Below are 13,953 nucleotides of genomic sequence, written 5' to 3'. Positions count from 1 at the left end.
CAACAAGGAACCAGATGCTTCAGGGTCACATTTCGGAGCGAGATGGGGACGCAGAGACCGTTTGCCCCAGCACGTTTTGCAGAGCTCACGGCGAGCTCCTGGGTCAGGCTGCAGCGGACACTGGGCTAAATGTTCTCGGTTTTCAGTCACCACACCCAGATTCAGAGTCACCACTGCTAGAGGCTTGCTGTCAGTCACCAAAATGGACTAGGTGTTCTCGATGCATAAACACTGTATTGGGAAGACTAATTTACCTCTACAATCATGTGACATGAAAGACCAGCATGTAATGGAAACAGGGTCTCTGGGGGTCTCTCAGAGCCGAGGACATGGCTTGGTACTTAGTAGGGTCTCTGCTGAATTAATGAATAATGGGGCACGCTAGTAGGTTACAGACTCCCAACGAAAATATTTATTGGTGTTTTTGAAAGCTCGTCCGTGAAGCTCCCTGAGGATGCTGCAGAGGATGGGGGTAGGGGGAACGTGGGGGCCTTGGCTCCCCAGATAAGGAGGTGAGACAAGACTCAGCAAGAAGACAAACGGGTAGCTTGGCTTACTTGTAATACCTTTCCTGCAGGTGAACAGAGACCGGGAATTGGTACCTAGGGTTTGACAGGAAATGAAAGATCTCCAACAGTTTTATCTGGATGGACTTCGGGGCAGAGGTAGTCACCTTCTTTTCATTAGAGAGGTAGTTAACAGCTGACATTGCATCACTGACCTGTCCATACCCCCCTTTAAAAAATCATTTTCTATTACAAAAAAAAAAGGCTTAACTAGTTTTTGAATAGGCCACATTCTCTAGTAAAAACTGATTCTCTACCATTCTCAACCTCAAACAAAACATTTGAATAGTTATTTCTGAGCACATGCCACCCAATGATATCTCTTATGTGCCATTAAAAAAATTCACTCAAATACCAACAGATTCAACTTTATAGCACCATTCCAAAATACTAAACTTTCTTTGCACCTTTATTTTTATCTTTTTTTTTTTTGTACACATTTAAAGTATGGGCATCCTGAAAATTCCTGAAAAGCCTCATAGGAAAAAAAAAACCAACTAATTTTTAAACAAAGCAATAACTCAGTTTGTAGGCAGGATGATCTCAGGCGGGCTGTAAGTTCTTCGTGGGCTTCGTTCTGTTGCCTTGACGCTGGGCTGAGCACGTAGAGAGTACGCTAGAGTCTTCCTGGATTATTCTAGAGATGACACTGCATGTCAGGATGCAGACGCGTGCTCAAGGGTCAGCTCTAGGCATTGATTAACACTCAACCATGACAACAACAGTTTTCTGTAATGGTTTTACTCTTTTGATTGACAAATGAATTGGGATATTAGATAACTTCAAAGTTTGTATACACCTTTTATTCATACTCTGTAAGAGAGAAATTAGAATAATATTGAATTCCCTCTTGCAAATCTCCATATTTGAAGCTTGGAGCACTAATATCTGTTCTTAGTACGCAGATGTATTTCAAGTAGAATTATAGATGGGTTTTTAATTCAACATATATTTGGCTGCATTGTTACATAAGACTAAGTAATGTGAGAGTGGACAGATGATGAAGCTGCTCGCAGAAAAAACGTTTTTCTCGTGACACTACAGAGTCACACTCCACACTCTGATTATAACTGTGTGCTCTTGTCTAACTCTTCCACGTATTACCAGGAGTGGCGTGGACCCGGTGACAGGTCTGGCAAAGGACCTGGAGTCTGAGTAGGCTGTGCCTGGGAGGGTGGTGTACAGAGGTAGAAACAGGAGGGTGTCCACTAACAGCTTAATTCTGCAGCAGTTTCGAAGAAAGTGATTGTTACACGATAACAGTCAATGACCCGGGAAGAAAAAGTTTAAATTAGAAATGACTAGTATTAAAAAGCTACTGTGCACCAGGTAGGAAGGAATATGAGAATATTAATATGCCCTGAAATAGAAATAATCACTTTGCACTATGTACACCACATACAATATAACATATTCTTTTGAACATTGCACAATATAAATATTATACACGGTGGAGTAAACTAAATGTAAAATAACTTTGAGGCACACAGAAGAAACATGGAATAGATTGAACTCTGAGTAAAACGGAGATGGGGCTAGTAAAGGCAGGTCTCATGCCGCCAGGTCAGCGAGCTCCCCGCGGTCTTAGCTCACGAGCTAGCAGCCACCTCCCGTACGCACTGAAAATCCTCATAGCTCAGCGTCACTGGAGTTGACTGCTCCCGTCGACTAATTAGCTAAATCATTTTAGAAAATCAAACTGCTCCCTTCTCTAAAGCAGGTAACCCCTAAGGGTCCCTCCCGACTCAGGATTTTGTAACGAGTGATTACACAGCTGTATTTCCCCTGTATCTTGTAAATAACTTGTTACTATGAAACCACTTGAAAAAAACTAGAACAGTATTCAAGAACACCCATCACAGTGCTTAACAAGATTTAATGTACATTTATTCTTAACATGTGGAACATATAAAGATTTTATACTGAATAAATGATATTCATTAAGCCAGAGGAAAAGGAGGAATTTACATCAAGTTTTTTCTTTTTTTTTTTTTAAACTACATTATCTTGAAATACAAATGTGGATTCTCGTCACTGAAAAATCTCTGAAGTTGTGTTTCTTCCTTTTAGTTGAATTTTTTTTTTTTTATTTTTTGTCTGTTCTGGTAACCATTTTCTGAATCAATCCATATGCAACCATTTCCACACCTTGATTCATGAAGCAAATTGTGATCAGCTGCTCTCCCGAAATAGAGCATGACTTTATACATACAGAAACTTGTACATTACCCTCTTTTTTTTGTTTTTGTTTTTTATATTTTTTCTTTTTTTCTTTTTTTTGGAGATATGGCCCTAATGAAAAAATATATAAAATAAAAATAAAAAATTATTTAAAATCTACCATCACTTCGTAGTTACCACATCATGAAAAAGAAACTAAAAACTTTGTACTAAAAAATGAGGGTATGTTTAATGTACAACTTCTATATACATCACAGCCCACAGGCAGTAAAAAAAATATTTAAAAAATGATTAAAGGAATTGTGAAGAACTGTCGTGTGGAAGGTCAGAAGACGGACAGCAGACATGACGGTCGTGGTGAGGAAGCCATTTCCACTGATCGTTGTCAGGTATGTATTTTTAATCTTAACTTAAAAAAAACAACAACACATTGTTTGTGCTCCTAGCCTAATGTAACCATTTTCCTGTGGAGAAACCAGTATCGTTTCGGTTTTGACTACTGACTGACATACCTCCTTGAGCCCCTACTCTTAAATCTCTAGAAATTTCTATTGCACAGAGCTTTGGGCGATGGGATACAGTTTTTATTTCATTATCTGAAGAATAACACACCTAGGAAATTGATAATTTTTCACCTTTTTGCCTCAGTGAAGTGAAATTTTCCCATCTTAATATCTTTTGCCTCAACTTTTTTTCTTTAGTCAATTTGCTTCCCCCAAAATGCAATACAACATGGAAAAGAACATTAAAAAGAAAATCTATGAAAAACAAAAAGTGACCTTTGAATGCACTAGACAGCAACTTTGGTTAAAAAAAAAAACCCAAATAGATGTACTTATACACACAGACAGCAAATATTAATTTCATAAGTGTTCGAATTAATCATTTCTTTAATTCCCAATTGGTAAATAGTGAATGGGGCAGAGGAGCAAAGATTTTCTTTTCCTTCTTCCTACGCTGGATGAACAAGAACAGAAAACAGCCAGTTACACGGGAGCCGCTAGTCTTCACTCACACATGCTGCCTTCTCACGGATGTCATAACTGCCCGATCTGAAACAGTACATCACAGATGACGGAGGCGACCAGAGAGTTCAGGACGGCTGATATCGAGATATCCAGCAATCGACCCTCGTGCAGAAGGAACTCCGAGCGGTTCTCGTCCACCCTGGCCATGGCCAGCAGCGCCTTGGCCGCCCTGCACATCATGTCCACGCTGGGCGGTTCTAGGGGTGGGGGCTGCATGTGCATGAGGGTATGCTGGCTCTGCTGATACTGGGCCATCGTGACCCCATCCTCCAGGAAGCTTATCAAGTTTCCAATGCTTCCTTTTTGCACAGCTATTGCCCTTGCTGCCAGCGTGTCCCCTTGGGCAAGGTTCGATAAAAGCGCCATGGACATTTCTCGACAGACTGGGTTTTTGCGATCCCCAACGTACCTAACTAACGTAGCATAGAATTTCTCCTGACGACTAAACGGAGGCGTGGCCAAGATCAGGTCCACATTGCTGTCCTGGATGCTGAGCTTACACAGGGCCTCCAGCACAAGTCTCTGAGGCGACAGGACAGAGTTGGGTCCCACAGTCGGAAAGGGGTCTTGTGCCTCCGCAGATGGGCACACCATCCAGTGCAGCAAGCCATCCAGGATCGGCAGGCAGATGCTTTCCGTGTAAGCGGACAAGTCTAGCTGCCCAGAGATGTTGGCCAAGGTGACCAACGTGTTATCCCGTAGGACCTCCAGGCAGTCCCACCACCACTCGTCCTTGCTGCAGGCGACCCCTTTGTCCTCATCTTCCTCTTTCTCGTAGGTCTGCGGTGCCCGTTTCCTCTCCGGATGCTCGTGGTGAAGAAGGATCAGCTTCCCCAGGATCAGCACCAAGCCTGGATGTTTGGACATCTCGGCGTCATTGCCAGGCACAAAAGACAAGCTGCGGACAATGTTCGACACGCAGATGCAGCGCTTGGCCAGGGAATCCTGCCAGTGCGCCACGGTGCACAGAGGCGTCTCGTCGCGGCTCCTCGGCTCGTCCTCCAGCAGCTTGATGTTCCGGTGGCTCTTGGCCTGATGTATGCCAAAGGGAAACTTGCTGCTTTCGGTCTGGGCCCCCGGGGTCGCGTCCTCGGGCAGCGCCCCTGGCCGAGCGGACAGGACATCGTCGATGGTTGCGATGATGCTTTTCTCCTGCTGTTCTTCCGAATCCGCTTTCCCTTCCTGCTCTTTCTTGCGACCGGCGGAGCTTACAGGCGGGGGGCGCCTGCGCGGAGGGATTTCCATCTTGCTCTCGAAGTGGGTCTGGATGTGCTCGGTGGTGTCCCCGCCACCCAGCTGCCAGTGCAGAAGCCCGCTGTTGAACTCCTGGACACGACCCAACTTGTCAGACCGGTCAACGACAAACAGGTTGTTCTTTTTGACAACCTTTATGGGCAGCTTGTCGAACTTGCTGGCTTGTCTGGGCTTCTCCCTTGGGTCTGCAGTGGCGTCGGGCGGGGTCGAGGCCGTGCTGCCCTTCTCTGTGCCCGCTTTCCCACCGTCCTCCTCCTCCTCCTCCTCCTCGTCCTCCTCCCCGTCCGTACACTCAGCATCTTCCTCCTCCTCCCCAGAATCATCGGCCAGGGCCTGGCTGTCACCTTTCTTCACTGCATTGTGACCAAGTGCTTTTTGGCTGGGGTCTCCCACTTCATATTCCGTAAGAATTCCAAAAATGTCAATCAGGCATTTTCTAAAGTACTCTACCAAAAGTTCGAGAAATCCAGACAACTAGAGAGAAAGAGAAGGACAAGAACAGGTACAATGTCATAACATCGGATACGACCGAGAAGGGCAAGGACCCTGACAGCTAGTAACACGTTTTTATGACGACTTCTACATTTCAGTTATTTCTGGCTGGGCCGTAAAAGAGAAACTATGTATCAGTTAGAACCATCCTCCTGATCTTTTCATTATTAACTAAACCAACATCTACCATGTTTCTTATTTGCTGCTTAGTTTCCTATACTATCAATATGAAAACTTACCTGTCATTTTCATATTTCTAAGATTATCACTGACGGAGTGCTTTGCTGTTCTCCACCTTTTTTTCTGACTTAGATACAATGCATTAATAGCAGAATGGGAATGTGAGTTTTATAGACTCGTTCACGCAAAGTCAGTCTGTTCTCTTCTATTATTTATCTGAGACTCTGCTTGCTTGAATTTTTACAGTTATTATTATTAAAGCTTTATGGTTATTTGTGTCTCAGGTGCCATAGGTCGCTCTAATTTACATTATCCATATATCTTTGGGAGAAAATAATTTCAGCAATGTAGTAGCTCATAAACATAGAAAATTAAAAACAAATCAATTTAGTCCCTGATAAATGGATTAAATGTTTCACAGAATGCATTTTGCATTTCAGTTAGTCACAACTCTAGCTGAAAGACAAGAGCCATTGAGAACCAGTTTCGTTTCCTTTAAGCAAATGTTTATATCAAGAAAACCAATGTACCCCGTGATGAGCAATGGCTCAGCTCCCCTCCCCCAACCCCACACCAGCACGTTTAGGAGTGATGAAGAATTTGTAAGTAAAAGGATTCTTTAATGATAATGTTCTGGAAATCAGCCATACTTTCATATCCTGCTGTCAGTTTCCTGAGCTTGAAATATTAAGGGGAAACCCAAGAAGCAACCAGAAGAACTTGCCTTTAGGGTATGCAGGCACAATTTTTCAAGTGAAGGTTTGGGTGTGTACCCCCTGCCCCCCAACTTTACTTTTTACTCAGGGCAAGGAAAAAGGGAAAGCTGCTAACGCAATTCTGGCTGTGAAAATGTGTGATCCACAGCGGTTCACCTAACATAAGGTAAGTTAATTATTCTAGCCAAAGTGGCATGAGTTTTTTTAATTTTTATTTTCTGTTAAAACAGACTTCATGCCATGTTTATGACTTTATTAATATATTTCCTGTCGACTGAAAAACTGCCTTTCAGAGCTACAATAAAGACTTAAATGAGAGAAGAAAGAAGCAGCAGAAGATTCTGGTCCTATTTCAATAGATACAAGGAATTAGATGTTTGCCTCCTACCAACAACAACAACAACAAAAAAAAAGGGGGGGAAAAGAGCAGAGTTGTTCATACACAGTAGGGAAAATAATAATCTCGTTTTTGTTTCTAAGTGTTTCTTTAAAAGTCTGTAGCCCAGTTGACCCTTGGGCATTTTCCTAATCCTCAGTCCCCCTTCTCTCTTCCAGCTCTTAGTCTGGAAGCGATTCTAAACCTGGCCTTCAACAAGGGAGAGGTTTAAGCTCATTAAAAGTAGTAGGCTTCTAAATGACACCTTCGAAATAACTGAGAGGCAGGAACGGGAGGGTCTACACCAAGAAAGGAGTTTGACCTTGAGCTTCGTCACTGTTTCAGCTCAACGCGGGGTACATGGGGCATCATTAAGCTGTCTTCTCTACTTGTGTGTACAGCTGACCCTCGAACTTCACGGGTTTGGACCGCACGGGCTCACTTACATGCGGTGTTTCTCAACAAGCACCGCATTTGTTTTACATCGTGGCCGGAGTCAGCGGCTGCGGAGGGCTGACTGTGTGATGATCTGCGCCATTTTCTGCAAGGGACTCGGGCATCTGTGGATTTTGGTACCCGCTAGGGGTGCTGGAACCGACCCCCTGGATTCCGAGGGACAACTTACGTTTTTGGGGAGTCAAAGGTGGATGCAGAGCAGGGTTGCTGCCCCTAACCCTTACCGCGTTAAGGGTCAACTGTATATTTCTTATAATGTGAAATTTCTTTCTCCTCTTACATTTCTTTCTAATGAAAAGATGTGAGGTCCCACTGCAGCCTGCTTCAACACCAACACTGACTACTGACGTGATTTTGTGACATGTGAATGAATTCTCACTGGCCTGCTAATAGTCACGCTAAACAGCAATTTAGTTTTACTACTATCATCCATTCCACATGCACTCATGCACGTGCACACACGTGCGCACACATACACACATGTATGAGGTCACTGGTTTTTTTTAAATAAGAAATACAGCTATGTGTATATTTGCACTAAAGAATTCTACTAAAACAAATTATCATTCTGGACTAAATCCTTGGACAACCGTACACTGATTGATGATGGTTTATAACGACTACAATGATAAAAAAGACAAGTGAGGCTGTGAGCGCTGAGCATCACACTAATCTCTTCCCTCTACCGTGGTCCTCCGCGGGACTGCTGCGGGCTTACCTGGGAGAGATTGAACGTAGCGACTGTGCTGTCGTCATACAGAAGAATGTTAATAGTGTCCAAAGCCCAGGTACTTTCAGCCAGAAGACCTGACTTCAGGGACATCATCACACGCCACGCCTCCGGAGTAACTAAACACGGGGGGAAAGGGCGAGGACGTAATTAATGTTCACTCTATCCATGAAACGGAAAACAAAATAGGAGAAAAAGGAATGTTGAGTGAAATACTGATTTTAAACGCATGTTCTAAGGAATCTTTAAATGTGGTCGTTTCCAGGTTTTAGATGAGGTGACAGCTGTACTGCGAAACTCTGGCTGTTCAGGATCGTTTCGCTCTGTTGCTTAAACAAGAGCGAGCCGAAGTGCTTCTGCGGGGGAGGGGGGCGGTTAAGCACGAATGGTCCTTCCTCATCTCTGGTTTAGTTCTTCTACCCTCTTACAGAGTCTGTAATGCTGCATCAGTTTCGATAATTAAGTCAAACCCCAAAATAGTACATGTCTTCTTGTCCCTGTTCTATTCACAAATGGAACAGGGTGGCATCTTCAGAAGGCTGGCAAATATGCACAATATAAGCAAAAATTAATTCTCAAACAGCATGTCTCAGATATAGAGTCTTGGTTTTCCCATGCTGTCCTCTTCCATTTCTGAGCTCCGGCCCTCAGAACATGCTGCTGACAAATACTAACTAGCAACTCTGATGGCTCAGACTTTTCAAGAGGTTGGCCTGAGCCAGGGGATGGGAAATAGAAGGGCTGTACTTGTGTGTTCCCCACTCGTGTTACTGAAGACGACAGAGTAATGAGGTAAACCACGGGCAAGGCCTGCCCTACAACGGGGCTGGGAGGAGAGGCCCGCCCCGTGCCTGAGTCTCAGCGGACCTGTGCGGTCGGGACTCACCGCGGCACGGATGCCAGCAGAAGTCTCACGCTGGGAAGGGGCCGTGGGTTTCCACCTTTGTTTTAATTTCATCTACTTTTCAAATTTTCTAAGATATGTACATAATACTTTTTAACAGAAAAAGCAAACTTTCTTTTTAAAATAAGGAACATAAACTTTCCTAGGCTAAACAATAGTGGTATAGCACGCACTAAGAAATTTTATAAGAATTTAAATATATTGATTTATTTAAACACATATGTACACACACAAATACATGTGCATATTTTTACATCTATTTTCATCTATAAAATGGTGCTCAGTGTCTGCATCTTTCTCACGTCCAGCACCCTCTCTATATAAACTACTTTTCTCTCCTTTTTCCATATCTCTCTAATGTCCAATGACTGAAAACATCTATAATATCTACATCTTTCTAATCACTGCAAATGATTTCACGTCAAATGATTTTGAGATATCTGAAAATTTTTTTATATAATCGAGATCTGTAATTCCCTTTGCTGCATTAGAAGAACTTCAGAAATAATGCAGAAACACTGTATGTGCTCCCAGAGAGTCCATGTATTTAATTAGTATTCAGAACATGCCCCATAGGATGAAACGGCAGCATCAGTATTCAACCGAAATAGCTCCTTGGCCCTTATCTACCAGTGCTATATGGCTGCATCAATTCTGTAGATCACATCGAATTCCATATATCGTATCATATATCTGTTTACATTTCACATTCAGGCTCTACTTTTTCCCAGGCAAGGGCATCGTCTGTATGTCGCTACCGAAGTTACGGTGTGGTTTGCCTTCCAATTTCCTCAGGCTACCTTGGGTTTCAAGAGCCTCGCAGCTATTCTGTTAAGCATGTGCTGCAGAGATCCAGTGCTTGGCTAAGGTCAAATCTTTAAGCCCAAAATGTAGCCCACAGTCACTGAGGATTTCCTGGTTGCTCCCCTGGAGCTCTGCCTTCTCACACGGGTGACACTCCCATGTAAACTATCATTTAAACTCATGCTCTTCACTGGCACTGTTTCCTAATTCACATCAGTGGCTTCCAACTGCTGCTCCTTACAAAACATGTCTCGTGACGGTACATAGTCACAAGAATTTCATACCTTCGAGATGAACAGGAACTATAGCTATACTAAAATTAAAATCCTAGACCACAGCTGGGATTCGTTTCGGGAACGCTTACCGATGTCTTTTGAGGTAATCTTTCGCCTTTGTTTCAGGACTGGCTGTGATGCTTCCACCGAGCCAGGCGGGAAGGTGATCTCCCTCCTGATGGGGGGTGGCTGGGGGGGCGGCCCAGTGACCTGGGACGTGGGGACCGCAGGCATGACCTTCTGCATCTTCATAGAGGGCAGGAAGGGAGACTTGCTTGGAGACATGCGGCTCTCCAGGGAGCGCTGGAAGGAGGCGGGGCTAGGCGCCCTGGAGATGTGGTTTGGCAGTGACGGTGGCGTCTGGTAGGATGACTGAGGCGGGCGCGTGATGGGCTGCATGGAGGCTGAAGAGGACATATAAGGCTGACGCTGGCTGACGTGAGAAGGCCACTGGCTCTCGTGATTTATCCTTTGATCAGGTACCATCATATCATCCGTGCGGTTCATGCCTGGATAAGGAGGTGCCTGTGCAGGGCCGCCGGGGCCTTGCCTGTTCGGGTAGGGGTAAGGCATATCGTTGCGTGTCGCCCACATGCTCTGCTGTGGCCCTTCACTGGAGGACGACTGCATGGGGCCGCCCATCATCGGAGGCGGGATCCCATGTGGCTGCACCTGGCCTGGGCCCTGCATCCTCTCTCTGCTGTAGGGGTACGCGTACTGGCCCTGGACGGGCCTCCTGTCGGGGCCGGAGTAGGAGCCTCCGTACTGGTTGTACAGCTCCTGCTGCTGGCTGCCATACTGCATGTTGTACATGTCGCCCTCGTGGCGCTTGGCTGGAGGCCCATACATGCCGTCCATATGGCGTTTGTAATTCTGAAATTCACAGAGAAACAAACCACACTGATGCGCTTTTACGGGTATAATCACACACTTAAATCATGCAAAACAGTTACTATCTGGTGGATGTTCATTTCAAAGCGAATCTGGGAAGCTCCTTCACAACTAAGGACTATCAGTTTATGTGCCACAGTTCGGTATTCTACAATACACGCCACGTGCTCCAAGAGGGGATTCCCAAGTTTGTTTTCATGTGCTTGAACTTTTCTGTGGGGTAAAAAAAAGCCTCCCCTCCTGGTACAGCATGGGGCGCAGCTCAGTGACGACCACACAGGCAGTGGCAATGGCCTGGGGCTACACTGAGGGGGTACATCTCATCTCACAGGAACGGCCAGCCTGCAGGTTCCCAGAGTAAACAGGTTTCTTAGGCCTAACTGAGCAGCAAAGCTCCGAACAGGGATCTGGCTCCTGGGACTGGACCTGTGCTACCCTGACATCCGGCACGCTGTGGCCCGTGCCCCGACGTCCAGCTTGTTCAGGTTGCACTCTCCTAGGACAGCCCCGCTGGTCCCGGCCTCTGAGGACAGAGCTGGGCACAGCCCTTGCTCAGGGTGGAATTGCCTGATGTGCGATGCTGACGTGTGAGTCAGTGTTCTTTACTTGGAAACTATTTAAGATCAGTTGGTTTAATAATACAACTCACTGTACACACATGCACCAGTATAATTAAAGTACAATTCCAGGTCTTAGACGTTTAGAAAGGGCATCCCTGTGTCTGAGGCCGCAGTGTGACGTGCAATGCTCTGCATCAGGAGAGGGAACTGAGGTGAGGTGCTGCACAGCCCCGTATCTCTGAGTGGCTGTGTGAACCAGCACAAACCCTTCTGGTACCGTCAAAACGTGCGGTCATTAATGTCTCAATTTTAATAAGCCAACTAAGTTTTCACTATTAGTACATAATATTTTATGTTGTTTTTCTACGTTTCCTCTTTAAAACATATCGACAAATTTCTGTTCTAAAAGAGCGTTTGATACAGTAATACACAAGAGACATACTTTTAAAATATACCGAGCTTAGGCTTGCTATTATTTACGAGGGCAAATGTCCTTCTTACAACATGTTATATTTGTTTCAGGATATCATCTATCAAGAGCTATTTTTAATTTGCTAGCTTCAAAACCCTGAGAATACTTTCTAGCATAAACAAATATATCATGATTTTCCAATAAATGTTAATGATCTTTGTTATACTTCCTGAAACTCTTCAGAAGTCATACAAGTTTGTGTTTTAAACAAAAAGCACAGAGATGCGCGCCTGTCGCCAACTCACCGGCTGCTGTGGATACAGGCCAGGCTGGTGTCCTCCATATGGCGGCTGTCCTGAGGGCGGGCCTTGGCCTGGGTACTGCTGCCCATAAGGTTCATGCCTAGAATGAGGCATTCAGAGAGGACTTCATTTACAAAGGACCTCAGGCCAGGAGAGAAACGGACAGTCCATTTCCTGAAACTTTACTCTCCACAGCTTTTCTACACGCACCTTCGAGAACAGACACTCTGAGCAGCAGCAGCACTTTTAACTTTTAGCGAAAGGAGTGGGAACGCCCACTTTGGGAACGCTGCCCGTCTCCCGGCTGGTCCGGCAGGCACCCTCTGCCTTTGTGAGTACAGGCCCCACCCATGCACCACGGCGTACCCAGGGAGTGTCACACAACAATGTGATGTGACGTGTTAATGAAAGCAACAAACCATGAAAACAGTCCAAGAATCGAAGCTGGATTTTTAGAAGTACCTGAACATGGACATGTAACAGTGGAAAATGTATCCGCTTCTCACCTTCTCATTATGAATATAAAATATTCAACTTTTTAAGATGTACCTCAAAATTAATCGAAATGGTATTAAGTTAGCTAACAACTGTATAGGTGGAGTACACAAGATTTCAATGTCCTATGACCCTAAAAGGATACAGAAAAGGGTAACAGGGATGATTTACACGTATTCCTATTAAATCTTAAAATGGGAATGAACAAAACATTTATTTTTTTCAAATGCTATTATACTGAGAAATTATAAATAGTATAAAAAATAGCACGTTTAAAAACACAATAGATGTGAAATTTCAAAAAACAAAGTGGTTTAGTATACTGATACTGTAGGAAAGAGAATACTTGAACTGAATATATTTTTAAACTGGTCAAAGAATGAGAATAAGAAAATAAATGTTTAGACTATCACATGTAAAACAAATATAGGGGAAGTTTTTGCTAACGACATTGATATCTAGGAGGAAAAAAATACAATTGCCATGGATAAAATTTAAGCTGAATAAGCAACACTTTTCAGAAGAGAAAACTTAGCAGTGGGGTAAATTCTAATGCGAAAGAGCCCAGACGACTTAAACCCAGGCCATGCGATGTTCTAGAAGGCATTCCAGAAGAAACAGGAAAGTGCATCTGATGGGTTCCTTTAAGAATATATATATCTCAGGACAACTGTTCTCCCTCTAACCTCATCAGCCAAAACAAACAAACACACACACACACACACACACACACATAAGAGCTTTTCCCGGACCCTCAAAAACAAACTACATCTAAGTAAAATCCTTGATTCAGTACACTAAACACTACACAACGGTTAACTGATTAATGCCGATAATACAAATAAACATTCCCCACACGCAGCCAGAGTGAGAGCTGGAAGTCCACGGTACTCCTGGGAAGTACCATGACGCTCTGAGCACGTGATGGCTACATAACCTCAAGAACCAAGCTCACAGAAAAATGCCAGGCATAAGACAGCGATTTTTCAAACTTCTCCCCTTTGTATTTAAACCAGGGAACCCTTTCCACTACTTAACCGTTCCCTGTCCCCGCCGCGTGGGCTGACAGCGGGGATCCACTAAGACCACCAGGACTCTGAAGGAAGTGACAGATAGCCTCTGTGCCCTGGGGTGTGTCAATGTGGCTACAGCTAGAAGAGTCCTCGCTTGTGCCTCCACTTTTGTTTCTTTAAAAATCACCGATATTATATCGAATCTTTGTTTCTGAGCACTTCTCTTAGGAGGCAGGGGAGGGGCTTTTGCACACGTGCAGAGCAGGGCGGAGCTATGGAGCCTTCTCTAAGAAAAGAAGTCTACCCCAAGGCTTTCTG

At 44.4% G+C, this 13,953-nt stretch overlaps 1 protein-coding gene across 1 annotated transcript in view; it reads right to left on the bottom strand.

The window, feature by feature from the left end:
• Positions 1 to 2,422: 2,422 nt before the first annotated feature.
• Positions 2,423 to 13,953, bottom strand: part of ARID1B (AT-rich interaction domain 1B) — a 380,804-nt gene continuing 369,273 nt past the window's right edge. Inside the window, 4 exon segments of the mRNA XM_039873871.1 lie at positions 2,423 to 5,503; positions 7,968 to 8,098; positions 10,052 to 10,835; positions 12,131 to 12,227. Of these exon segments, the coding sequence (XP_039729805.1) occupies positions 3,785 to 5,503; positions 7,968 to 8,098; positions 10,052 to 10,835; positions 12,131 to 12,227 (2,731 nt within the window). The 3' untranslated portion in view covers positions 2,423 to 3,784.

The sequence above is a fragment of the Pteropus medius genome, unplaced genomic scaffold (genome assembly GCF_902729225.1).
Source record: "Pteropus medius unplaced genomic scaffold, Ma_sr-lr_union100, whole genome shotgun sequence".
In the NCBI taxonomy this organism is placed as follows: Eukaryota; Metazoa; Chordata; class Mammalia; order Chiroptera; family Pteropodidae; genus Pteropus; species Pteropus medius.
This window is presented reverse-complemented; position numbering and strand designations above follow the sequence as displayed.